The sequence below is a fragment of the Camponotus vicinus genome, unplaced genomic scaffold (assembly GCF_025532165.1).
Source record: "Camponotus vicinus isolate PSW18456_S1 unplaced genomic scaffold, iyCamVici1.0 SCAF_9, whole genome shotgun sequence".
Classification (NCBI taxonomy): Eukaryota; Metazoa; Arthropoda; class Insecta; order Hymenoptera; family Formicidae; genus Camponotus; species Camponotus vicinus.
The window spans coordinates 3,982,713-4,008,946 of record NW_028141981.1 but is presented as its reverse complement, the minus strand read 5'-3'; the positions used below and the strand labels follow the sequence as shown (position 1 = coordinate 4,008,946).

General features: G+C 32.0%; 2 protein-coding genes across 5 annotated transcripts in view; both read left to right on the top strand.

The window, feature by feature from the left end:
* Positions 1 to 9,992, top strand: part of Ubce2h (ubiquitin conjugating enzyme E2H) — a 37,717-nt gene extending 27,725 nt beyond the window's left edge. Inside the window, exons 4-7 of one of the 2 annotated variants that reach the window (XM_083108918.1) lie at positions 1,703 to 1,870; positions 2,147 to 2,275; positions 2,496 to 2,628; positions 3,973 to 9,992. In XM_083108918.1, coding sequence (XP_082965044.1) covers positions 1,703 to 1,870; positions 2,147 to 2,275; positions 2,496 to 2,628; positions 3,973 to 4,294 — 752 coding nt within the window. In that variant the 3' untranslated portion in view covers positions 4,295 to 9,992. Of the gene's footprint in view, positions 1 to 1,702; positions 1,871 to 2,146; positions 2,276 to 2,495; positions 3,919 to 3,972 lie in introns of those variants that run through there. The other variant, XM_083108919.1, reaches the window with a different exon arrangement.
* A 2,999-nt stretch (positions 9,993 to 12,991) lies between these two features.
* The window catches only part of LOC145977164 (inositol 1,4,5-trisphosphate receptor-like), a 39,632-nt gene continuing 26,389 nt past the window's right edge, over positions 12,992 to 26,234 (top strand). For all 3 annotated transcript variants that reach the window (XM_083108916.1, XM_083108915.1, XM_083108917.1), the window contains exons 1-2: positions 12,992 to 13,640; positions 21,411 to 21,602. In XM_083108916.1, coding sequence (XP_082965042.1) covers positions 21,505 to 21,602 — 98 coding nt within the window. In that variant the 5' untranslated portion in view covers positions 12,992 to 13,640; positions 21,411 to 21,504. The remainder of the gene's footprint in view (positions 13,641 to 21,410; positions 21,603 to 26,234) is intronic.

The window sequence follows — 26,234 nt, the reverse complement described above, 5'->3', positions numbered from 1 at the left end:
ATGTTACACAATTTCTGTGAAATAATTAAATATCTACGAACGCGATGAATAAACTGTAAAGAGAATTCAAATTACTATATTTTTTATTCGATTAATTAATTGATATGACTGTGGTACGCACGATTTATTTCTATATCTCGCTTGATAAAATTGATTTTATCTTTTTATTTGAGTTTCAATTATCGTCCAATGTTTTAGCAATGATTGATTTATTCGTTGTTAATAAACTATATCATATTGACGATGACAAATCCATATAATTCGACTTTGCTATTCTTTGTTGTGTCGAGCAGCAAAGTCGAATAATGCTGGTCATGTTCCTTTTAAGGTCGACTTCTCACATGATTTGTGTGCGAGTATTATTTTTAAGTGATGAGCATATATTGAATTCATCAAGTCTAATCGACAAGTCAGTTGATATCGTCATTTGAATCATGTTATACTGAATTGTTCTGTTTTCATGCATTGTAGAGAGGCAATGAATAATTATATATATTCAGTCAACTTTATTTTATTTTCTTGTATCAAAGAATTTAATTTAATACGATAATATTCAAAGATTGGAGATTATATCGCGCAAGTAACTCTAATAATCTGATTTTTCGCGATTATTCATAATTTTAATCTTAAATGTTTTATTTTCTTATGATTCTTGCAATATAAATTGAGAAAACATTTGATCGAGAAAGTATCTTCACAAACTGAAAGAGTAATTTACCTAAGGAAGAAGTACGCGAGAACTTTTTACAAGTCTTGTCACTTGCCATTTGTTATGAGATACCGTCTCTCTTCTATAAAACTTCGTGCGAAGCTTTACAATCTTTATGAAAATAGAAAGCTCTTAACGAACTTTTGACCGAAAACAGCTGTGTTTCGATTCTTCGGTGACAATGGACGATTCCTCTTCGCGGCTACAAATATTATTTTCTTCTTTCCGAACGAAAGAAATATTCCGGAGAGCGGCTTTACCGTTGGACGTTCCAATTTCGAGAATCTATCGCAAATTATGAGATACGCGCCGTCTCGTTATGATCATCTTGTCCTGCAATTGTGTATCGCCAATAACTGTATGTGCAATTGCTGTGGGTTTTTCTTTTGTGAAGTCGAATTGTGCAAGCACGATGAAAAATGATTACGTGCACGATCGTTGCATTGTAACTCGTGAATTTCGACGAATTATTGATGTTTCGATTATTCAGTCTCCGATTCTATAACGAACACGACCGTTTTCCGAGACTACTGGTGCTGTTATTCGCGATTTTTATTTAGTTTGACAGCTCACGTATGAAATTCGGATAAAAAATTAACGAACGAGCTGAATCTCGATATGCGTATGCGTAGCATGTTTTATGTATTTTGTTTTCGTGTCCGAACCAAGTAATAATAATAATACGATAATAATTAGCAACGCTCGCAAAAAGCAGATTTGGAGCTATTATCATAATTTATCATTCGTTACCGATTATGTGCATTATGAATACTGAATTCTGATCCATATTTATATACACTTTATCAATTCTTGTGCGCTTGTAATCAAAATTATATTTTGCGATACATCGAATTTTATCAGCTATGACATTTTAAGTACGACGAATACTTTGTTCATCATGTTCAACATGTGTTATTAAAATGTAAAAGAAAGACGGGAATTAAAATAATTAGATTAATTAATTAATGATATTATGTAATCGGTATGTTTCAGCACCTTATGAAGGTGGAATATGGAAAGTAAGGGTTCATCTACCGGAGCATTATCCTTTCAAATCTCCTTCGATTGGTTTCATGAACAAGGTTTACCATCCTAACATTGATGAAGTCTCAGGCACAGTGTGTCTAGATGTTATAAACCAGGCTTGGACTGCCCTTTACGGTATGTTTAACCTTTTAAAATTATGTTCGATGAAACCCTTAAATAGCGCAAGGTACCTGTGCAATTTTTACTTGGCCATCTATTTAACTGTTTCATAAGACTCAACTTAATCTAGACATCATTTTGAGAGAAAATTATTTCTATGTTCAACGATATATATTTCTCTCGTATCTATAAATTAAGTTTGGTCGACATGAAAATGATTCGTCTTTGTCGAATAAATTTATATAAAATTATAAAAGATTATACCGATGACGTGCTCTCTTATCATTTCAGATCTGTCGAATATTTTCGAATCTTTTTTGCCTCAGTTGTTAACATATCCCAATCCAATTGATCCCCTGAACGGTGACGCTGCCGCGATGTATCTTCATAAACCAGAAGAATACAAGAAGAAAGTAGCGGGTGAGTATAATAAGCCAGTTTAATAAGTTTCCTTATAATAAAACGGTAGAACAAAATAACGGATCATTATAAGAGTTCGATCGCTGCCAATCAGAGCTTGCATCTTCTTCTCAGAATAAAACTTCCTCTTGCTTCCATATCGCGTATGCGCGTGTTTTTAAAACGTCGACGTTTTGTTCGCAATGCAATTTCCCGTTTCTTTTGACTTCTATCTCGACAGATTACGTCAGGAAGTACGCGACGGAGGAGGCGCTGAGGGACCAGGAAAACGGCGGCACCGGTAATGGGATGTCCTCCGATAGCGAGTCCTCGATGAGCGACTTCAGTGAGGACGAGGCGCAAGACATGGAGTTGTAACCAAATATATTACCATCCGTACCCATATCCTTAATCATCTCGATTCCCTGTAAGATCCCCGATCGGTCGTCCTACTACCAAATAGATGCTTACACCCGAGACTCCGAGCCTCACTTCTGGTGACGGCAACGAGCCCCTATTACTTGTCGTTGCTCTCGTCGTTCGTCGCTCGTACCTAACCGGCTCGCATCCCCCAACAAACGAGATGGGGGGATTCCCATAACTCTCTACGAGAGTGAAAGCGACAGAAGTGAACGAGGTAAAAAACGGAGAATCGTGTACGGGGTTGTGTATTACGCGCTCTTCTTACCGAGCGCATCGAGGAGCGTTTTCGATCATGATGTTTCTTACGATCCTCCGAATTCTCTCGAATTGGTTTTATCAATCGTTTGTTGCGTTCAATTGCCATCATGATAACGCTAAACGCGTTTATCAATGCGTAATCTGTTAGCATGAGCGAAACTTTTCTTTGCAACACAGAGAATCATCTTTCTTCCTCCGAATGCGGGGGAAAAAGTAAGGAAATGAAAAAGAGAGAAAAAGAGAGAGAGGACCCGTTGTTTGGATTTATGAGCTCTCTGCTGCCGGTTGAGATTCGTAATGTCGATTCTCAAAATTATTCGTATCTCGGCAATTGAGCAAACGATGTGTCACCTACTGTGTTTATATGTATTTCTATGTGAATTAAGAAGTGACCGAAACATAGTAATATTATCGTACGATCAAGGATTACACAGAATATATTCGTCCGGTACATTTCTCTCGTTTTTGAGATTCTCTCGTCCTTGTTCATTTCTCGTTTCTTCTTCCGAATGCCGCAGACACGCTCATCGTTGTGATATTCGAAAACGCGTTATCGAGAGAAAGAGAGAGAGAGAAAGATTAAATAAAGAAGCACATCTCGGAGAAATGCGACATGAAAAATTTTAACAACGAGCTGACCGATCTGATTATACAACGATCGCATCTTCTCCATGGCTAACGACTCCTTTTGCTTCTATCTTAGATTGCATTAGCATTTATTTAAAAAGAAAAAATTATATTTTCGCAAAAGAAGAGAGAAAAAAATTACTCGTTATTTATTCTCCGCGTTTTTAAGTTTGAAAAATTCGTTAAAAATTGCTTAAAGAAGAGAAAAATAAATTATCTTAACAATATTTTTCTTTTTCCTCACAATAGATAAATAAAAAAAGCATCGGTACATATGTCAATTTTACGGTTCTCCGTTAAGACAGGTCTTTTGTTAAGCAACAGTGAGACACATAAAATGTAATGGAGTATGGGTACTAGCACCGTCTTCCTTTTCCTACCATCACCATTTCCAAACATTTCCCTCGTAGGGCTTCGCATCAGCGACCGATCGCTACGTCGTCGTCGTCATCGTCGTCGTCAGCGGGGAAAAGATCGAATCTACCACACAAACGGCCGCACGACCGTGATACGAACGATGTCAGGATAATGCAGCCGCCATTCAAGACTGCGCGATCGTGGAATTATTTCGGGAGAATGAGTGCAAACGAGACTCTGAATGCGTTTCAAGCATCCTCGGCGTCCTGTCTCGAACTGTGCGCATCGGCCGAGCAAAATGCGGAGGAGATGCAAACAAACGAACCTGCAGGACCATCTTCATCGATGTATCCATTCTTTGGAAGTGAAATGTAATAGATTGTAATCGATCCCGATGGGTGCGGATCGGATGCGATTCAACGATCGCTCGCGAAAAATTTTAAGTCAATTTGTATTATTTTAATCTCATTGTTATTTGAATTATATTATAGATTTCATTATATAGATTAATGTTATTAATACAAGGACGTATATATTAAATTAAATTAGTTTGTTATAATGTTCTAAAGAATACTTTGAAAACTTCGAATAACGGAATTGGGAACATCCTTACGTTAAAAAAAAAAGAGAAATATTTAATTGCTATTGTCTCCATCTGCTATGCAGTTTACGTTTTACTTCGAACATTAGAATTAAAGGAAATGAAATCAAAGATCTCAGGGAATTTCTGTTTGGGAAACAAAAAACTTGTGGTTGTAGCATCGCTGAGGTAAGGAAAACAATTCTATGAGAGATGGAAAGCACACGAGGAAAATACAAAATTTATTTTTTATGATTGACGATATATATCAGTGAATTTTTGAATTTTCAAAAAGAACCAAGTAGAGTAAAGAATTGTGTTTGGCAGTGTAGGAAAATTGTAAAAAAAAAAATTTACGAGAATATAAAATTGTACAAACTTTAATGCACAATAATCTTCGCTCAATAGTATCTCGTTTCAAATTGATCTCCCTCCTTTGCATGATTTACGTGTATGCAATGCGATTACAACTATACGTAAGTATAGACGTTATATTTCAGTGCCTTCTCAGGCAGAAAAGCGTGCCTTATTATATGGGTCTCCTGTGACAAATTGCATTGGAATATATGAATACATACGACGAGCATTTAACGCGTCAATAAATCTGAATAAAATTGATTATTTAAAGCATTGCAAATTAATATAATATGTTTATGATATGTTTATTTTCGAAATTAGAGATAAAGCAATTACATATGTGTCGAAAGCAATTATTAGCTTCACACACAATAATTCGATAATAATTGAAATATATAAAACGTAATTAAACAGAAACGAGAAAAACGGAAATATGCAAAAGATTTCATTGATAAAACGATTGTCAATTTTTAGAATTTTAGATAAACACACTCCTTGGTCGCTCTCTCTCTCTTTCTCTTTATCGAATTGATATTTAATAATTTATATTTCATAATTTTTCTATATCATGTTGTGCGCGCGAGCACAACGACCATACATGCAGTATTTACAACAATTAAATTTAAATGTATATAGTAAAATAAAAGTTACAATTTTTCAGTCAATATAACGTATATTTGCAATTTCAGTATATAAAAACTCACAGTCACAACTTTGTTCATCATAACTATAAAGTTTATATTCAGATTTTTAATGTATTATGTAACATTTGTTTATGTTAAATTTGTTTTTTTTTAACGTTATATTTTCTTGTTTTACAAGAGAAGACTACATAATTTATATATACAAAAAAATATATTTATCCATAGCATCATTATATAAGATTTACTTTTTCATTAAAATACATGATCATTAATATACATGATCAAGTTCTTAACGAATTCATTCTGTTTCCAAAATATACTGCAATGTATTCATCGAATCGAGAAAATTTTGTTATAGATATTAATTGAAATCAGATCATGATTTTTGCATAATTTATTAATCATTTTAACATTTTTTTTTAATTTGATGCTTTTTTCATGTCTTCTTTTAATCTGTGCAATTATATAGTGCGATACCTTTTTTAAAAATTCGTCTTATAATTGCTTTTCATTTTATATTTATATGTCGTATTTTTCATTTAATAATTAATACTTTAATGTCTTTTGAGACTCGGTGTGCAATCAATAAAGTATATGCGTCACTTGAATGTATGAGAAATGTACAGCTTTTATTCAGGGTGAATATTTAGCAAGGTGAATTATCAGTCGTACTTAGAGAAAAGAAGAACTTTGCTATTTTTTTATTCATACTGTATTTCTTCGCACACAAAAACGTGTCTCTTCTACTTTATTTTTATAAGTTAGCATAATAGCTTTACAACGCCCGCATTTTGCTAATATGACCAGTTTCGCCGGTAATATTACTTTTAGATTTCGATCGAGAACTAAAAATCATTGTCAGAATATGCGTTTGAAATAGTCGATTGAGTTTTTGAAGTCGTACTCTCAGATCTCACATCGTTGCTAATTGTATATGTAACATATAGAATTATTGACTAGTTATACGCATAAATATATATATTATACATATAATTATCGATTATATATTCGCATAACTCTTCATATTATGTACATGATTTTACTAACGAATTGTTTAATTAAGTGATAAAATAATTTTAATAATCATTTTTTATTTTTTTTGCAAGTGTTATTTGTTTTTCCTTGTGTCAACTCTAGTAACTTATCGTGTTTTATTTCAACTATTGGTATTCTTTCTATTTTTGCTTCGTTCATTATTATAACAAAGATGAAGAATTTTTTGCTGTGAATGTAAACCGATATCAAGTTAATGCTTAGATTAATACTTATTAATATTTCGTTTTAATGCAAAGATTCATTGCCTCTATTGTGTTCAAATTTTGTTGTAACATTAATGTCTAAAGACATATTTTTATACATATATTGTAATGATATAATATAGCAATATAATTCTTTGTCTCATATAATTCATTGCCATTTAATTTTTCCTGTATACATATCAATTATTTTTACAATCATAAACAACCTCTTCATAGCTTATATATCGATCCTTTAACTCTGTAGGCTACGTCGGATGTTTTTTGAATACATGAATAATTGTACATTTAAAGGATGCAAAGGAGTCATTACGTATAACAAGAAACATAATTTATAGTGATAATAAATTAAGCTCTAGAGAATTGAAACGAGAGAATTTGAAACTACGATTATTGTGATCGATTGGCTCTTTTACATATGTGTTCTTAGTATCGCAAATGATGAAAATATTTACAGATGACAATTTTCCGATATAGAGAACAGTCGGCGACGAGCGATGCCACGTATTATATTTGCCAAAGTTATGTCAATAATTCGTAATTGAAGGGCGAGGGATTTATTTTAATCGATTCAGCTTGAATATCTGACATATATATGTTGCATATGCACATATATGACACATATGTACATTTTAAATAGACTTGTCAAAAAGTTTTGCGCTATGATATAGTCTATATTGTCTACGGTTTTTGTGCGAATTATATTTGAAATTGCAACTTCAATATAGAAGAAAGAAAAAAGATATTTAATGTCGGAGATAGAATAATCGGGTTTTTCACTGTATTTTCACTGTATTCACGATATTTAATTCAGTATAACGTTTTTTTAAATTGTGAAATAATATAGGGAGATATAGAGATCGATAGAGCGCTTATCAAAGAAATTCCTTTAAACATGGTTAAATATCAAGTATTCTTTCAAGAATCCTCTATTATATCGTGAATAAAAAGGATAAATGAACGATCGTTATATTCGTGTACCGCCAGCGGAGCACGTTTCTTGATTTGACGTTTCTTGTTTTCTTTGCGAAGAATCTATGCTGAATTAGGTAATCGAGGGGATGTGTTGTGATGAACGCACATTCCTCTCCGCTTTCAGATATCCTTCATCGGTGAACAAGGAAACAGCAATATTTTTGCTACTTATATGTCATAATTATATCTCATCAATGTTATTGAGCGTGCCTACAATAGCACGAGCATTTGCAATAATGGTTGATTAAAGTTGTAATAAAGATGATACAATCGTTATATTAAACCGATCGTACGATCGGAACTAGTCGTCCGACAACGACACGATGCAGTTGTATTCTCTCGCGGAATATATTTATCACTCGGCAAATTATTTATTTGCGACATAGCAAGTTTGTTTCTCTCTACTCTATTCAGCCGAAAATGGGACTGCACAAACCCAATTCTCTAATCTCCCGACTTAGATTCAGCGAGAATGAGGTATCTAGGTATTTGCCAATTAGACAGTGGACGCCGACATTGCCATGAATCAATAGTGAGATAATAATTGAGCAGCGTGGAAAACACGAGTAAAAAGCGATTGCTGCTTTGGTAATTTAAATGCATTCTATTTTCATCACGTTTTATTTCTTATCTATTTTTTTTCCGTATCTGGCGATATAAAACTGAAACTAGAAATTCGCGTAATATTTTATTATTCGAATTTTTTCACGTGTTGAATATTACATTTTAATAATGTACTATTGCTTTGAACAATATCGGCGTTCGTGATGCAATGGACGAGTTTCACACACACACACACGTGAGTTATTACTACTTTACATTACTCATCGATTGTGTGAAAACATACCTAAACAATTTCCATATAGATAAGCGAGACTATTGAGACATTTTTTATGACGTTTAAATGAAATAAATAATTGCAATGAGTTTTGTACTCACATTAACAGGGAAAATGACTTCACTGCAAAGAGGCAAAATCACGGATGAAAGAAAGTGAAATATGATTTAATTAAGTATTCTTCTGTGACGAAAGGAACAATATTCTCGCCAACAAAAAGCTTACGCTCGCTTATACATCTGGAAATGATAAGAATTTAATATTTCAACTATGTGGTGATGAGAGACTAATGAGGAAGCATAATTAAAGGATGGAATACTTTCTTGGCGGTCCGCACTGCAACGTATGTTTTTTTAATTGTCTAATTAGAAAAACAGAAATATAATAAAGAGATAGAAATATAATCAAGTGTGTTTATGGAAATTATATTACATGCAGATATATAAAAAGCTATTAAAATGACGAACAATTGGCGAACAAAAACCGAATTAAATAATAAATGAAATTTGCTATATCATTAAAAAATCAAAATTATTTGATAAATTTATTACATAGAAATATTACACACACATTGGTAACGTATTTAGACCAAATATATTTTATTACAATTATTGTACAATTTTGTAAGAACGTCGTTTGGTGCGCGCTGCAAAGAATTTAGAAGATTGAAGGATTTCGATGCTCGCGATCCTCCAATCAATCGCATACAGTGAGACGGACTCTTTTGATATAGATTTCGATATTGCTGGTAGCACACAGATCCTTTTCAAACGTAACATGTAGCGACGTAATAAAAAACTAAGGAGTTATACTAACTCGTAGTGACGACGATCGTCATTAACTCTGCAGTAACGTTACATTTTCCCCAGTGGTTCCTAGTCACTGCCATATTTATTGACGACGATATCGTGAAGAGCGTGACCGGAGAGCTGCTAAAGGAAATTTTTGCCGAACAATATTGAGAAAAAAAGAATAAAAAAGTATATCTCTTAATGTGTTCGAATTATTAGCTGTTAAAAGTTCTCGAGGAAAAAATTGGCACAAAGATTGTTGTACTGCAGGGTTTACGGGGAATCGACGAGATATTCGTTAATTAACATTGGCAAAGTAAAGCTTTATAAATTAACGTAGTGTGATGATGACGATGACGATGGAGTTTAGAACATTTGTTCGGAGGATTTGTTCGGGAACCGTTTCTATGTTCCATGTACAATCGTGAAGATCGAATTATTGGTGTCTGTAGAGGTACATATATTTTCTTACGGTATATATATGGTAATTAGCGCTGCTTCGGCTCGTGAAGGACCCGTTCTTCTTGAATTGGTCGTAATGAATCGAAGAAAAAAAGCGAGATTTCAGAAACGATCATATTTACATCTCGTAAAGTAATGTATACAATAAAATCGTTCGACTTTTCTTTTAATTCTATAATGTTTAGCGATTTCATTGCATTCAATATCCTTGAAATTTTTGTAAAGCAGTGAAGATTGAGAGTTAGATTTGAATTCATAACAAATTGGAATAATTTTAGAAATGCATGAAATGTATTTTTTAAGTAACGTTTCAAAACATAAAAAATTGTGTGAAAGATTATGAAAACAAAATATTTAAATAATACATGGTCCAAAAATATGGTACAAAATAAAGTAGGATGTTTTAAACATTAATTTCATTTAATATTTAATAAATTTAAATTCAAAAAATATTTAATATAAAATATATTCTTTAATTAATGAGATTATGACAGCATTATTTTTAAAAGAATCTTTTATAAATAATAATAAACATACAAATTTGCGTAATTTCCATTGTTATGTAATTATGCAATTGTGTAATAATTTCAAGCATAGATTTATCTCTTTGTCGAGGCTAGAAAAATGATTTATTTTTGGACTTACGCTTCATACAGATCCGTGAAATAATTCTAAAAGATCAGTGAAATAATTCTAAAAGACGAATTTAAGGGAACGGGCGCCTCAAAGCTAGATGTAAAATTTTCTTAGGTACCTATTGTTTCGATGTATGAATCGTCTATGTAAGATGCTGGTACTGTTAGAAACAAAAATGTTGACGACGAGTATGCCGAGAGAATAGAATCTATCTCGAGTAATCCGGCCTTTCCGAAAAAAAACAAGGATGAGACAAAAACAATTCAACGATCTGTAACAGATCGTTTTAACAGACAGATTTCCCAAATCTGACCAATCACACAGAATGTCTTTCTAGTGTTAACACATGACGATGATTACGAACTCGCTGAAAATTCGCGTTCTCATGGTTCATGAACACAATAAAACAATGACAAACAATGAACATTACGCTATTACAAATATTTATTATATATAAATAAGATATAACAAATATAAATATATATAAATATATTATATTGAATTAACGATGATTGAACAAGATGCAATTTTTTGGTACAATAAAATGAAAAGAACCAATATTGCCCGAGTGTTATTGAAGAATCCACGCATGTACATGTTATATTGATTATGTTTATAATATAATTTTTCTTTTATAATTTATGTATATATGTGTATACATATATAAATATCATATTTCTCTGTCACTATAGATCAATCTTCCTTATAATTTGAAAATTATGATAAACTTTATACTTTTGTATTTTTGATTTTAATTTCCAGATACGATATTTATTCATGGAATTAATCACGATACAATATCTTAAAATAATTTATGTAGTAAAGTATTGTACAATGATTGTGAAATATCCTATGTATGTTGTGTGTGTGTTTATTCTTATATATAATCTGTATTCTAAAATTTCTATATTATCGACGAATGCTTCATTTATGTATGATTCTAGATAGTTTCTATTAATTGTATTTGTCATTTATATACCATTTAAGTCGAAAAATGTGCAATTCACATGTAAGTAATCTCTTTTTTATATAATTCTTATATTCACAAGGGAAATTTTTATTAAGATGATCATGCATTTCACACTCGACATGTTCTTGTTCAAGTATACAATTTTAAAAAATTTTTTAAATTTTCTGATATAACTTTTTTACCGGATATTACTTAATCAAATCGCTATTTATTCTAAGACTTGTGCTTCTATCTAAATCGAAAGGACAATTTATTCCGTATTTTCATTTAAAAGCTAAGATGTTTTTCAATTGCCATATTGTCATCGCGCATAAAATTATATGTAATTACATACCATAAAATTTATTTTAATTTCCGCAAAGAAACTGCTTTAAATATTTCACGATAGAAATGTCGTGTCACGTGTCATTGGATAGTCATCGAATTAATTTGAATTAAATGAAAAACAAAAAACAATTGAAAGTTACATTATATTGCGATCGATTAAATTGTTTGGCGATGTTGCTATTTTTCTCGAAGTCAATATATGATTCATGATTTACATATCTAGATGCGAATCTATTCGTTCAAAATTGATGCAATTTATCAGAGAACTCACGGAATCTGATCCGATATGCAATATTATCTTAAATTGCAATTTGTCATAATTGACACAATCAAGCCTCACAGCGATCAATCTTTAATGCGCAATCCAACAAACTTTTGCACGCATCTCAGAACGCGGCATGCATCAACCAATCATCGTCTACTGAGTGTCCATTATTTCCGGAGAAGCGCAACGGATTGGTCACGTGCATAGACATATAAAATATATAGATGGGCATTAGCCATTGAGATCTATAACGCAAGTATCGATAGTGAAAAAGCAACAAGTTGTCAAGTCTAATAAGCCCGTGTTTTTATACTGTATATTAGTTCATTCTATGAGGTATTATTTTACTATTATTATTTATTATTATGCAATTTTCAAACAAACAAAATTTTTAAATATTATATATATGTATAACACACATATATACATAAATATAAATTTATAAAAAATAGGTGCCTATTAGCTTTGTTACATCACTGTTTTCTGCTAGAAAGCATATTCAGGCTTGAATAAAGCGATGCGTTGAAAGAACAAGGATAATGTGATCCTCGATCCTTTTTTATCCTTCCTCTCTACAGTGCACGCGAGCAATGTAATCGTATATGTATATGTGTATGTACATATATGGACATACATTTCATCGAAATTGAAAATTTATTTCTCAACGTTGGTAACCCTGAAACCGGAGTTTCGCACTGTCACCGTGCGAGGTCTCCAATATCAATTCGGAGCGTGTCATTTTTGTCGACCTTTAAATTGATAAATAAAATCAAAATATGTCCTGCGTGTTGTTGTATCATTTTTATTGTTAAATATCGGAGAAATGTTTTTAATCAAGATAATATAATGTAAAAGGAGACAGAGATCCATCCAAGAATATACACGTCTTTCTAATTCCGGGCCCGATTTTCTACAGGATAATATATACGGCTCACTTCAGTATACTATAGAGGTCAATCGCGGCGGTACTGGCGGTAGTCGTCAGTCGTGTCGGGACCACCGAGCGGTGCGGACGTAGTATCACGTCGTGCGTGTCAACATCGTTGTTTCGATCGCGTACGTGCCAGTGACACTTGGCGGTTGCTGCCCGCGGAGAGAGACATGCAGGATCGACGCTGAGAGATACATATGTATACGCACGTCACGATACGTCACAGTATGTAAATCTGCCGCGTCGATCGCCGATTGTCGCCGTTGACTTATCATCGCACGCACGTACTCGAGCACGCACGCACGCACGCACTTTCCCGCGCATACACGTATTCACGAAAAAAAAAAAAAATATATACACACACATACACGCATACGTAACATTACAACCGATCGCCGGACCGCTTGTAGGCGACTGCTCGTCCACCCAGCCTTCGAGACCGATCATCGATCGACCGATTATCCGCCTATCCGCCTGTCGTCATCGTCACTCCTCACGCGAAGAAGAGCATCTCCTCGGCACGAATATCAGGAGACGGAAGTGCATCGGCGTTTTCACTCGTACGTGCATACGAGCCGAGCGGGCTGTGCGACGTATCGGACTTTTGTTCCGGGAGCGATCTCGATTCATCGACAGCGCGCGGAGCTGGGCGAGGAGCCTGCGGCCGTCACCGCCGCCACCGCGAGGAAGTGAGTAAACACTTTTTATATTTTGTTTCTTTTCCTCGCGCGCCCGTTGCTCGTCGTCGCCCGCAGCTCGAAAGATACGCGGCTCGCAAAGTGCAGTCCTTGACTTCCGATAAATCGATTTCGCTCGCGCGTTTTAATGAGTATACTCGAGAACGTCGATAGAGATTGTCGCTCTTCCTTCCTGCGATACGCGAATGTAAGCGGAAGTGGAGGAGGCTTGGTTTTTATTTGCGGCGAAAATTATCGCGGAGATATTTTTATGCGATATTTGCATGCGTCGTAGGTGTTTTATTAAGTTGGCGAGGAAGATGCTGTGTTTTTTTCCTCGGCAGCTGTTGAATCGAAAAAACACAGTGCCTTTCGATAGTGATTTATTTCTATTGATAAATACGGCGTCTTCGTCGCCTGCGGAATATCTGCTTGAATGAGCAAAGACGCATCGAATTCCGAATCGAATTTTTCCAGGCACCATATGAATTTCTCAACGAATTCGCGGAATATGATTGCGCGAATGGAAGACCGGATCTCGATTATCGGAGGCCAGGAAGGCATCTTTCCGCGAATCCATTCTGTGTTTTTCTCTCTCTTGTTTTTTTTTTTAATTTATTCTTTTATTGAAACTGTTGCATCTTTAGGCATAGAAATGATTGTTCTTTTAAGATGAATCAGAATGTCAAAAGCTACAATCGGCGCGATTAAAAAAATTGACATTTTTAAAAATTTATTCTTTAATTTTTTCCAAAGATAAACGACTCTTTTTATATTAATATTTTTATTCTTGAAAAATCGGAAGAAATGTAGATATTAATGTTATGCGGTGCATTTTTGTAATTTCCTAATGTTTAAACAGAATTTAGAAATTCATATCTCAGTTAAACGAGGAAGTGATCATGTAATGTCTTTTATATAACAGGATTTAATCTTTGAAATTAAAAAACGTGACGAGAGAAGAGGAAGGGAGGATAGAGAGAATGATATTTCAAGTGTGCATTTCCGACTTTTCATGTTTATCGATAGTATTTTCGGCATGTTCATCATCACGTACGTGATTCGTGAGCACGTATAACAGCCCGAATTTGACACGTATGTGAAATCTTAGTCTGCGAGTGTAATAAGAAATATTTATGTTTCGTATTCAGCGTTGCACGCTTATTGTTAGTTGTTTTGTTGATATAGTCGCTCTTGCATATGTATGTGAACGTATATGCTAGCTTTCCTGATAACACGTCAATGAAAACTAAATGATTAGGCAGTCATATTTATTCTGAACGTAACAAAACAATATAAGGTCAACTTTTTGCCTTCATCGTATGTTTTTCGAATAATAAAAACTAGAACGCTAACAAAAACAAACTTGCAAATTGGAATCATATATTTCTCAAAAAAATATAAAAGTAATATAATATAAAATATAAAAGTGTATTTAGTAAATATAAATAAGATGACAACACATATAATTAAATTGCCATTGTTTTTATACATATATTGCTTTTATTTGATAAGACTTGACAATTTTACGTAATTATAGTCTTCGATACATGTGTTTCAATTTAAAATCTTGCTGCTGTAGGTTAATGTTATCACGTTGCATATCGCAAATACATGTATCGCATTATCCATATTCATTAATAAAAAATATCAGCTAAATCAGCTGATATTAGAGATACTACCACTATCAACTTGTAGATGATATAATTCTCATTTTCTTTATCGTATTATGCGCAAAATACATTGTATATTTAATATTCTTAATTAATTAATATTTAAAAAAAAAATTAACAATACTTTTTTGAAAAATATATCTTCCATATTTTCTAAAAGATTTGATTAAAAAAGAACCTCAATATTGTAAAAGTAAATCGTTTTCAAATATTTTTTGATAGAATTTTTTTCGAATGAAAAGATGCAGGAACACACTTATATAACTTCTGTATGATTATTTTGATCCTGGGGTCTTCGAGTATCGATTGAACGTATCCGGAACGATAGTTCGACAGGTTTTCATCATGACACGAAGTTCTCCGTAAAACGGATATAATACTTCATTGACCGACCAGTTGGGTCATACATGCTCCATAAATTCCCTCCACGTCCCCCCTCTTTTCGCAAGGTTTAATGACATTGCGGACGAATAGCGTATTGCTTCCTCTTTTACATATCCGGGTTCAGATAAGGTGAGCTGAGAATAACGTAAGAGTTTTTAGTGAAACACTTTGCGGCAAAAGCGATTAAGTAAATATTACATAAATAAAATATTAGTAATCATGTTACTAAAAGAATAATTCCTTTTTTGAACTGAAAATTATGTATATATCATATATAAAATATATAAATTTTATTTTTAGATTGTTTGATTAAATGGTATCAATTATATTTGCAATATTTTTATGCTATAAATTTTTGTAATTGCATTATAATAATAGAATTGTGATATTAAATGTAAAATTATAATTGCAGAAAAAGATGTAATCAATCTTATTGTTAGAAAAATATAATAGTTTTAATGTTTTGCAACATAATTGTCGCACAAATTTATTTGCGTTATGTGTACAATTTCATGAACAAGGAAATAATGCGCGAAATGCGAAGTGAAAGGTATAATTTATAAAAAGCTAAATGATTTTGGTGCATTTTATCGCTTGAGAATATTTTTAGCGCGGCACACATTCTTACGTTACGGTTTCAAGGTTGATTTTACCTCAAGGATGATAATCCCAAATGGAAAGAATATCACACGCTGTACGAATAAATATATCTCATTTGAAGAATACAGAATTAACTTTCAAAAAGTCATCAGGCACGTTTCAGTATATTTCTTATATTGACATTTTTAATGTCATAACATGGTAATATTTTCAGTTATTTGTTCAAAGTGAATAATCTCAAAGATGTTCCTGAAGAAGTAAAAAAAGAGCGTGTTTTTTTCGAGATATGCACATGATTCTTGTCATTATGCATAATATATTCGCATGTATAATACAACAGATTTGATTTCTATGACAGCGCGATATCTTTAGCTCGATATGAAATAATTTATTCGTGCGAAATCCAAAAATTATAAATAATTATAAATATACTTCGGTGTCGATCTTTCGGGGAATCACGACGGAGAGAGACGTGTAAGACGGTCCCGGTGAGGATCGTCGCGAGGATGAACTGTTGGATCTTGTAACACGAACGCGAATTGTGACATCCCGTTGCTCCGCTCCGTGAGAGTCTCGGTTGCGTAATTCATGAAAACCCGATATCTCTCTCCCTGCGTGAAATTGAACACCGCGCATGGCTTTTGGGGGCAATCCGAGGTCAAGGTGCATTGTAGGCCGTAATGCGTCAAGTTAAACCTCAGCTTCGGTTAGCGCGTTGCATACCAACCATGGGATAAGCTCGTTGCATTTGTCGCGATAACGGATACGTAAGCTCGCTCCATTTCGAAAAAACGAAGTACGCTGATAGCAAGTATTATGCATCGTGTGAAAAACATATAAAGTTCTTGTAATGTTGCTAAAGCTATCATTAATTCATTCAATATTTTAATTTAGCGATCTTCATAACGAGGTGACGTTTAATTATGACAGTTTTGCCGACAGCTCTTCGGAATATGTAATAGCTGTTTAATTTTTTTTTTTAGCGAATCTCTTGATCGAACGCCTTTAGATTAATACTACTTGAGCAGAAAATTGCATTTGCTATCTTCCTTGTTAGTTTACAGTCTGCGATATCGCTAAAAATATGGAGCTTCTTTTATGATAATAACTATACCAAAAGAATTACACGATTACATCTACACAAGGATTCTTGCAGAGACACTGTATATGTAATAATATAGTATGTGTGTTTGGGATCGTATTAGATGTCGCCGTTTAATAGCAGCGTTTTGTTCAGTGAATAATGGTAGAGTGGATAGAATTGCACGTCCTCTCTTATCGCGATGCAACGATACGGTTTCATTAGACGATATTGATAGTCAATTGGCAGTTTATTGTCCGACGGTTGTATTGTTTGAAGCGAGAACGGAGCAAACATCTTTGCTCGCTTTTTCGTTGCATTATACAATTAGTATAACCATTGATATTTTTGCGGATATCGCATAAAGAATCAAAATTCATGCTTTTGAATAGGAAATTTCTGTATGAAAATTGATCGCGATATTTATTTTAATATTTAATACAAATTAATTAATACAATTTATTTAATACAAATTAAAGATTAAAATTGGGAAGGAATAAATAAGTAAATTTTTAATAAATATGTTGAAATCAATTTGTAGTAATAATTAGTAATATCATTGTGGAATAGCTTGATAATATGCGATACAATTGAATAATGTGAAAGAATATTATGTAAAATTATAATATGATTGATATTCATTGTATTAATATTTTAATTTATTATATTTATAATTTAATATTTATTATAACAGAATTAAAATAAAAACAAATTTTTTTCATGTATATAATATTTGAACAAAAATATTCTATCCATAAATATGAAAAATTTTCCCATTTTTTTATATCTATGAGAAGAATATATATTTTTTCATAGATATATTAAAAAAGCGAAAATTTTCCATATTTATGGACAGAATTTTTGTTGAAACGAATAATAGCATGTAATACCGTCGGAAGTAAAGGGATTCTCGTGTATCATGCAATACGTAATATCATCTGCACGTGGCAATTATTGTTTTAATAATATTTTAATGTCCTGCAATGCAGAATCTTCAATGATAACTTTTTTTACGCAGTAAAAGATAGAATCATGCATTGCATAGCACTATTATCACAATATATAAAATGATGCTTTAACAAAATTTATCTCGCACAATTAGTGCACATCCTAGTATATGAAAGAATATTATATGTATACATATATACATAAATAGTAGTAGACCGTAAAATTATCTAAAAAGCTTGTTGCGACATCTTGCAATTTGTTTTATGGATATTATTTTTTTAAATATTTTCTATCTCTTGATAAAAGCCAACACACATTCGCTATTTCTCAAAATTTTTTTTGCATAAACTGCAAATTAATTTGCATAATATGCTATTATATTACTCATGTAATTGTTGCACTTGGAGTTTATACAATTTTTTTTATAAATGTATTATACAAATATAATATGTAAATATTTTAAAACCACACGTATACATAAAATATATATAATACGAATTTTTAATATTTTTGAATGTATATGATGATTATTATAAATCAGATGAGTTAATTCTTTGCATTTTCGTATTTAAAAAATATAAATTTCAATTATTAATATCTACAAAATATTTAAGAATGTTATTAACTATTTACTAATATAAGTTCTCTAAGAAACCTTCTCTAAGAATTTTTATGTATTTTGCGTGCAAAATTAATTTTGTCAATTTCGTTTTGCTGTATTTTACCGTATGTTTTTTTTTCAGTTAAAATTTTAAAGAGATGTTCAAATATTTAACGATATACATGATGTAGTACGATATCAGAAATTATTTAAATCTTTTTTACCTAAGATTCGATATATATTAATATAAATTGATAACAAAAAGAAAACTTCATTTTTTGAGAGAAGTAGAAATTATTGCGATGAATTTTTCAATATATATCTTGATGTTTATTAACTTTTGTTAATGTTTTTACGGCAAGATTTATTTATTTTACGACTGAAACTCTCATCGGCAAAGAAACACGCATATAATTCTTCCTTATGTTAGTAGTTTTTCTATGAATGAGATCCAAAAATAGCGTACGTCTGCGAATGAGGTAACCGTGAGATAAGCGTGTCTTTACATAAAGCAATCGAGTTTTTGTACGAATTGAACACATTGTGCCGCGTTTTAAAAATATATGTTGCCTCTTCCATTAAATTTTTAAAATTTCAAGTTAAAATATGTTTTGCATATATTCTTTCAATGAGTTCTTATTTTTTAATAATACGAATAAAATTATATTTATGCATTCAATGTAATATCTAAAGTTGTCATAAACGTAATATCTAAAGTTCTGATGCATATTTAAAAATCTTAGAACTAAAAAATCTTAGAACTAAAAAAAATAATGATTAGATAATAAATAATTATATTGATCTTTTAGTTTGCCAGTTTTTTCTGTGTAATTTAGATTATATTTTGTCAAATGATTATTTACACACATATAATATCAGGATTTGTTTAATCGATTTTTTCTGTAAAAGAAAACCTGGCCGATGGTCATGCCTGTAGTTATGGTTGTTTACATGTACGCTAAGGTTAAGGGTCAATTTAATTCAAAGGATTACAGAGTTTATTGTTAGACAAAGTATCTCTCTGTTAGAAGTATCTCTCTGTTAGAAGATTAAAATAAGTAAATTTTATCGAGACGCTTGCGATTTATCGGTGAATTATTTCCAGGCGACACTGATAGGATTTCATATAAGATATGTATTAGTTTTAGTTTTCGATGAATCGGTAGGATTTGATCTTGTAGATAACTAAAGACTTTTAATTACTAAGGTAATTGTTGATCATGCATTTTAATTAAAAACTTGCAATTATGAAAATTGAGATTAAGATCTTTATTTAGCGCTGACTGGACGACTCGATATTTGAAGTGTTATTTATCTGATATAAAACTTGCGTTCAATAAATGGGATAAAAATCGGATATAGATGCGTATTAAGTATTTATCATATATTTAAAGATATGAAAATTAAGATACGAAGAAAACTAGCCTGATTGTCGTGGGAAATGAATAGCTTTTAATTACTATGCACGCAGTAACGTCGTAATATACTGTGCGATTAATATCCATTCCGCGTGTTCAGTGGAAAATATTTCTGCTCACATTGATGAGAGAGAAAAGAAAAAATCTCACGACTCGCGTTTATCGTCCCATCGCGGATCTATTAGAGAGATAACTTCATCTAGCAATTTGCAGTGGCACCAGTGAGCAATTAAGTCTCGTTCTTTGTTGCATTTATACGGTTTAGCCTGCATACCATGTTTCTACATCCGAAATGATTCACATAACAAAGTTTTTCAATAATATTTTTTTTCTCGATAAACTGCTATTCGAATTTTAGATTAGCTCATATTTAATTAAAAGCGGTGCGAAAATGCAGCATGCGAGATCAAAGATTATATGTACAATTGAAATATCAGACACGAATACGTTAGAGAAATATTTAGGTACTCTGTTTTTATGGAACATACCATATTTATTATCGCATTTTTGACATTGGCATTATCATGAGTCGTATCCGTACATTTTTATTTTTTGAGCTAAATGTGTGTTTCTTTAAGCAAATAATGGTGGAATATTTATACAAAAATATCTTTTCATGTATCTGCAATTTAATTAAAATTTAATAAAATAATTTTTTTTTTTTTCGCTTCGATAAGAGAAACATTTCCTTATTATTTATATATAATCTAAATAATAAGGAAAGGAAACAAATATTTTTTTATAAAAATATTACATTTCTCTGATATATATTTTATTGTGTTATTTATATTAACATGGTATTAACTATAGTATTTTCTATGGTATACATTTTTAAAGTTACACACGAAATTTGTAAATAATTCTCACAATTTCTTTATAGATATACAATTGTCGGTTATTAAGAACACATTTTCGTTATTATTTTATCGGCTAGATATCATTGTTGGGAAATAAAAAAAAGAAAAAAATACATTCTATGTATGTTTCTTTTATTACATAATCCAATTGGAAGCGATTTCATTATCTATAACCTGTATTCCCTTCGGTTTTCTTTAATGATTTATTTCGTTCTTCCAGGCATAGCCATGAACAATTCACTCAGTTAAAGTGGCCAATACAGGAGTTTCTTCGACTTTGAGGCAACGAAGGAGACTAAAACAACGGCATTGAGATGGGTGAACATTTAGGATCCGCGAGCTTTCTTCATCTCGGCGATATCGTCAGCCTCTATGCCGAGGGAAATGTATCCGGGTTTCTTTCCACATTAGGGTAAGTGAAAAATGAGTGACAAATAAAATTTCTTATTGCTCATACGTGTCACTTAAGCACCACAACGTGGCAGTTTCTTTAACACGACCTACACTATGAAGAGCTTTTTTTCGTGAGAAAGTGAGAAATGGCAATTTTTTGTTTGATGTTTATTTCTTCAAAAAAGCCCAGACAGTAGAGAAAAATACCAAAGAAATTTTAAATGCGTACAGCTATAAACGAATCGTATCAATTGAAAATAACTTTTCAATAGCTCTCGACTTAAAAATTTTTAATTTAAAATTTATATTTAATGTTACACGATGAATGTAAAATAAAAAATTGTCGACACAATTCAAATTGTCAATACATCACATATGTTAAATAGGAAATATTGTAAAACTATAAAAATGGTTGGAAAATTTGATTTTATAAAAACTACAAAAATTAAATTCCAATTATTTTTCATGGATTTTTCATAAAATTTTTCTTTAGAAGAAAGAAATTTAATTTTTCCTAAACATACAATTTTTCAAAATTTTATATGTTGTTTTTATACAAGAACATGTTAATGTAATAAATCAATAGACATTAGAATTTACTTTTATTTACTGTTAGTAGCTAAATTGTCAGATTGTTTTGTAACAAGCATTGTTATATTTTCTAAGAGATTCGTGGAGATTCAAACATGTTGAAACTTACCTCAATAGTTTAGCATCAAACAACTTCAAAAGCCAGATTTTCTTGTGAAATCTAGATCCTATTTACATTTCTAGCAACGAGCTCTAATCTTAGATATTTATCTATTCGAGATGATTTGCATCCATTTAAGATTATCGACTATCATTTCCGTGGTTCTCCATATCCATTCTATTCTTTCCAGAATATTACATAGCTTTACATCAAAAGCATGGTCGAAGTTATTTCATTTGCAGCTTTCATGATTTTTAATGTTTATTTATATCATTGTTTATTAAAAATATTAAATATGTATGAATTATTGATATTTTATAAAAATAATTAGCGTTAAATATCGGCACTTTATATGGATGCTTACTGATGATGTAACATCTAGTTATTTAAAGAGATGTTCATTAATGGCGCGTCTGACTTTTATGAAAGCTATCTACTCTCTACTCTCTTTTTTAAAATCATGTATAATAGACGTAAAGAAAGAAGAGATGAAAAAGGGATTTGTATTCTTCTAAAATTAAGCTACAAATTAATTGCAGAATATTAACATACCTCTTTCATATCTTTGAAGTTTACTGGTTTGCCGAGGAGAGGTTTTGCTAATTTCATGTTTTTTATTACATAAACAATAATGATTACACAGTTATTTATTGTGTTGTATAGTTTATCGCGTTTTATGTGTGTTTTATGTTATGTTCATATTACGCGGATTTTAGTGATATAATAGTTTTGTAAAAATTTGCAGTAGGTAGATTTGTATCACAGTATTCTTTTTTTTTCATATAACAAATATTACACACAGAAACGAGATTATATTTGCTTATACAATATTTGTTTATTCGTTATACACTAGTTGGACACACACACACACACAAACATAGAGGAAAATTGATTTTATACGTATTGTACATATATTCTAGTCAGCTTATATATTGATAGAAATGTGATGTATTAATAGAAAAAAATTTTTATTCTCAGAGAAATTATGCATAAATTATTTGCAATATATTTCACATCTCTATTAGATATTCTCACACAGTTTCAGAAAATTGCAACAAGTCAACTCAAGTATAAAATCTTGGCTAAAGAAGCATTCGAATTTTTAAAGAGTTTGTTAAAAGAGTCTGTTGAAACAATATATATATATATATATATATATATATATATATATATATATATATATATATATATATATATATATATATATCGGTTTTTTAAAAAATATGTAATTAAAAGAAATATCCGTTAAAAATTTGTACACATTTTTATATGCTTTTATAATTCAAACTTATATATATACTTTCAAAATTTCAACTTATATATATACTTGCAAAAGTAATATTTTTATGATTGTTGCGAGTCTTTTACGTATAAAATTTATTTCGTGAAATTTATATAAATAGAATAAATATATACACATTTTATATTTTATAATCGTGCAGTAAAGTTTTATTTCTGTCATTAAAGAAGATCGCGTACCGTGCTCTTCTAGTTCTTTGCCCATGTTTTACGTTAAAGTGATTCTCGCAACACGAAAACTTTTAATTACAATTTGACGTTTTTGGCGAAGGCGTCTCAGCTGCACGGGCGATTTCACAGAGCCTTATAAGTTAATTGTATCTTTCATTTTGTGCAGAGAAATTTCATCTTTCTCGCTAAAGTCCAGTTCCACTTATTTTAACCGAAGTTTAATTCGTTAAAGGAGGATTTACATTGCGTCCAATGTCCGATGTATGACGTCCGATTGGATGCAGTGGGTTTGGGACGCGAATCCTCCTTTAATGAGTTAAACTTCGGTTAGAGTAAGTTGTGGAACTGGGCCTAAGAGAGATCCGCATCTAAAAGTGTAAAGTTTCTTTCGTATTACGTTCTCCCGGGGATATTAAAGCCAATGCCGCGCGTAGGTCCTACGTCAATATAGGTTTCGCAGGCAGGCGTATTATTAAATTCGCACCTGCGTATAAGGCTCGCGATCGATGAGCAATTATTTCACCCGTCTTTAGCAACGTTGTCATCGTCGTAGCTGTTCGTGTATGTGGATGTATATTACACGCGCACTGATGAACCCGACAAGCCGACGTCACACCAGGTAATAAGGCGAGATCTCTCTCTCTTCCTCTCTCTTTGACATCGCCACTGATCTCGCGTACTCAACTGCGCAAATTTTTCTCAAGAGGATATGCGTTGTTATCGGTAATAGCTTTGAACCGATAGCCTCGATCTTGTCCTTATTACGAAATACGGATAAAATAAATGTCCGGAGAGCCGCGTTAAACGAGCGACGAGCGCAATAAACGTTGATGTTTGTATTGATTGCTAATGTGAATATAACTATCCGCGGAATATTAGTTTTTGTGACATTTTTTCGCTGATGGCTATTATTCTGCTTGTTTAAAAACATACCGGAAAATTGCTTTTTCAGCGACTAAAAGCGATTTCGCACACGTGCATCAGCGATACAACGAAACATTTTAACAAATTTGGAGCATGTCAATTCTATCAACGTCAATAAGTAGCCATGAAAGAAACAGTCTTAATTTTAGCAGTATTTTACAGTATTTACATTTTTATTAGCCATTCGTATATTAATTTGGTAAAAGAATAATAAAAAAATCGCGTATTTTAAAATATGCAATCTTTTTATTATTCTTTTACCAAATTAATATATGAATGACTAACAAAAAATGTATCCTGTAAATTACTTATAAAAGATATTTATCTTAAGAGAGATGATTTATGTAAACTTTTATTTATTCTCACAGAGGATTATTTGTGCATATTGACATATGCATACATGTATGGCAAAACGGATCAGATATGTATTTAATGCAACCTTTAACCCATGAAATCGGATTGCAGCGTCGCTTCTATTTTTTTTCATTTCTGTTGTTGTTGCGTCTTATTGATATGTGCTTATCTAGTTTTGAGGAAATATATTTCGATTGATAATTTTATGAATGTTTGTACAAAACAGCTAGATCAACGATAGATAACAGGCAGCGCTAACGTGTCGAGTTAAGAGTTAGATACGTTATTTTTTTGGCAAAGGCCGACAGCTACCGTTTAAATTCAATGTATCTCAGTCAATGTTTATAAAATTTCATTTCGATCGTGAAAAGGAAGCCATAGCGTGTGTGAAAAGTTCGCAACGACAAAAAAAATGAGAGAGAAAAAAGTAGCCTTTTGTATAACTAATCTTGCATGAGAAAGTGTGTTTTCGAAACCACGGTATATTTTCGGATGCTGCGCAAGGCGGCCAGGGGTCCATCACTCGGGCCCCACGATCCTCGTAATTCGTCGCTCGCTGTTCGCGGGCGTTTTCAGAAGTCTCACTCTCATACTTTATCGTCCACATGGCTGTTTGATGTTGCGGAATATTTGGGGTAAATATTCTCTCGATGATCCGCGAAAGGAGCAGCAGGGATCCATCCATTAAGCGCATTTTGACGCTGCATCATGAAAGTAGGTTACACACGTTTCGCCTAGTTTGTTCTCGTACTTATGAGTAAATGCTGCTCTCATATTCAAGTAAAATCGGATCATGTTTTACTGGAAGTGGCTGAAAGCGGATTTAAAATATAGCCATCTGAGATAGAAATCGGTTTTGACATATTTATATTAGTAATATCAGAAAAACAAATTTTATAAGCTAGAGATTACCTATGAAAATTGTAGATACGATAATATCGATGTCACAATAAAGCTGTCGTAATCTCTTTTTTGTAGAGATAATTTATATTTTCAAAGCAGAAACATTTAAATATGTTTACTTAAGCCACAGTTTTTTAAAGTTTTATTTGGTATACAAGTCTGGCTGAAAGTATCCATATTTATAATTTATCATCAAAATGCGCATCTTTGATTCCCCTTTATTCTGAGAAGAAGCTTTTGGGCTTACATTCTTCCAGCTCTTCAACTATACAAACAGATAGTACCCGTATCTGCGCTTAAAGTTTTATG